General features: G+C 39.9%; 1 protein-coding gene across 3 annotated transcripts in view; it reads right to left on the bottom strand.

Annotated features, from left to right (window-relative positions):
- MED27 (mediator complex subunit 27) overlaps positions 1 to 2,978 on the bottom strand; it is a 205,373-nt gene that overhangs the window by 196,513 nt on the left and 5,882 nt on the right. The window contains exon 3 of one of the 3 annotated variants that reach the window (XM_012639660.1): positions 1,857 to 1,901. The exons of the other annotated variants lie outside the window; for them this stretch is intronic. Coding sequence (XP_012495114.1) covers positions 1,857 to 1,901 — 45 coding nt within the window. Of the gene's footprint in view, positions 1 to 1,856; positions 1,902 to 2,978 lie in introns of those variants that run through there. 3 annotated transcript variants of the gene reach the window in all.

Below are 2,978 nucleotides of genomic sequence, written 5' to 3'. Positions count from 1 at the left end.
TCGTTTAAAATTATATATAAATACTTATATACATGTAAGTATACCAGGCCCTAGAGCATACTTTGTGCCAGGCAAGTGCTTTATTTGTATCACCTAATTTAGTCCTAATATCTTCCTGAGGTGAGTACAATTATCATCCCCATTTTAGAGAATAGAAAGCCAAGGTTCAGAGAGGTTGGCCTCACAGCCGTTAGGCAGCAGCGCTGGAATATGACCCAAGGTGCTTGAGCTCTGGAGCCCATGCTCTTAAACACTGAGCGACACTGTCACTCCATAAATGAATACACACGCATGCACTGTTATTATCTATGCCTGGTAATTATAACTACCACTTATTCAGCACTTACTATGTGTGAGTTATCCTATTTTACATGCATTATCTCACTTAATCTTCACTACAACCCTATGATACAAATACTAGTATTATACCCATTTTCCAGATGAGGAAACTGTTCAATGTATAGTATAAGTTCAGAGGTGGATCAGAACTCAGGTGGTCTGACTCTAAAACTTATATCTAAGCCTTTATATGTCTGGTTATACCTTCCTTTACTTCTGAATTCTACAGTATCTAGAAGTCCAGTAGGTTGGTATTATTTCATTGTTTTCTGTTTGATTGTGTTTCTCTTTGTTCTTTTCATAATGGCTCCCATGGTACCCAGGGTTTAGATGTGGGAAGGGAGGAGGAGGGTATAGGGTTCAAGGCTAACAAGGGTAGTCTATACTACAGTCAAATCCACTAGGCTACCAAGCTCATTTTGAGTGATGGGATGCTATGAAGATTAGGTTTAGGGGAAAGAACACCTGTAAGAACAGTACCTGGTAACTTTGCTAATATCAATAATAAGGACAATTCAAAACAGTGCTCAATCCTAAAGTCATGATGATTAAGCTTTGGGGAGTATTTAAGTGATTTTCTTTCCTATTATATTCTGAATGAACCTGTATTCCCTGAACATAAGTCAGCTATATAGAGAGAAGAATGAATCAGGGGTGGGTCAGGTGGTGAGGAAAACACTGGGTATAGAAATTAGTTCTAGGTAATTCACAACATGGGATTATCCCTAAGAGGGTGGAGCTGATTCTCTTTTTCCCCGACAGTTTTCACACTGCTGCCTAAAACCTGACATCAGGTGCAATAACTCAGGTTAGCTTGACTCGGTCAACTCCAAAAAACTTCTACCACATCTCATCCCCTCCTAAGCACTGGCCGTCAACGTGGCTCCCTCAGAAGGGCACAGTAAGTGACAAACAATGTGGATGAAACTGCTAACCTCAGCCCTCAAAGAGCTTGTCATCAGTTCACCAACTGACCTCACCCTGTCCTTCCAAGTTACCCTTTTGGAATCCAGCCCTGGATTCCATAAGATCTCTGAATTTCCTTTCATCTACAGGCAGCACAACTAGATTTCTCTGGAATGGCTGAAAATGGAAATGCCCTTATCACACTTCATCAAAAATACAAGCAAGAGAACCACAAAAGGGGCTGTAAATTAAAAATTCAGCAGAAAAAGATTTTCCTCATTTACTCTTCCATTCACTCAGTAAATCTCAACTGAATGCTTACTGTGTACCAGGCCCCTTACTAGGTGCTGGGAACTCCCAGCAAGGAACAAGACGGCTGTGGCATCTCTCCTCTGGGGCTTATAGCGCACCCTCAAAAGAAGAAAGACTCCCTAAAGGAGTCTCTGTGTTGCAATGTAAAACAATTCCAACCCTGTTAGCTTCATGACAAGAAAACCAAAAGAGCACCTTTACAAGATAAATGTGAGAGATGAACATTATAATAACTTAAAGCCATTAAGTAACTAAACTCTGACAGAACAACTAAGTAGGGTAGAACAGAGGAAATCTCTTTAGACTTTCCAATATAATATTCTTGGAATAGAAAGTAGCTCTTTAATAAAAAATTAAGAATGTTTAAAAAAAGTAAAAAGCAGGCTGGACATGGTGGCTAATGCCTCTAATCTCAGTACTTTGGGAGGCTGAGGCAGGAGGATTGTTTGAGGCCAGGAGTTCAAGACCAGCGTGGGCAACATAGCAAGATTTCATCCCTACAAAAAAATTTTTAAAAACTAGCCAGTTGTGGTGGTGTGCACCTATAGCCCCAGCTCCAATCTTTTGAGCCCAGGAGTTTGGAGGCTGCAGTGAGCTATGATTGCACCTCAGCACTTCAGCCTAGGCAACAGAGCAAGACCCTGTCTCTAAATAAACAAACAGATAGATAAACAGATAGAAAGCCCAGGCAACAGACTCAAAAAAAAAACAAAAAAAACAAAAACAAAAACAGATAGATAGATAAATAGATAAATGGCAGCACGTTACTCTGGGCCTATTTCCTGAGCCCAGTAGAAAGTGATACTTCTGGGGTCTTTGCTGCTTCAGCCATCACCAGGGAAAGGCTAAAGTCTTAGTCTGCTTTTCTGGGCAAATATACAAGTAGTCTTCTGCCACAAAGAAATGAAAAAGTCAAAGCCTGGCGACAGGATGCAGGAAACCTTTGGAAAGGGACTTTCGGAATAAACTCAAGTCTAACTCTCAGCATCTCTGAATATAATAAGTGATATCAAGTCTACATTGACTATTTTATAAGGACAGCATTGATGCCAATTATTTTTTGCCCTAGTCAAGAGAGCCTGTCATCCTCCTACAGAACAATTATCTATAGGTGCATAACAGTTAAAAGCTCAATTCTTTCCCCAGTTCAGCATGGGAAAAGTGCTGCTCACAGCAATCTGACATCATTCCATTAGATTAGATTAATTTTTAAATGTGTTATTCTAACAATTATGCCAACTACCACGTAATTAATAGTCCAACTGACTTTACAAAAATTACAAAAATCCCCTAGAGAAAATAATTAGTCGCTGGGCATGAATGAGACTTTTCCAAAGCCAATAGCACATAAAACCAAAAGTTCAACTCGTCATGGGTGGTATCAAAGTCTTTCCCACACTTCCTTCAATTCTTAGGCAATA

Source organism: Propithecus coquereli, unplaced genomic scaffold (assembly GCF_000956105.1).
Source record: "Propithecus coquereli isolate 6110/MARCELLA unplaced genomic scaffold, Pcoq_1.0 Scaffold142, whole genome shotgun sequence".
In the NCBI taxonomy this organism is placed as follows: domain Eukaryota; kingdom Metazoa; phylum Chordata; class Mammalia; order Primates; family Indriidae; genus Propithecus; species Propithecus coquereli.
The sequence above is the reverse complement of the archived record's forward strand: the minus strand, read 5'-3'. Positions and strand labels throughout refer to the sequence as shown.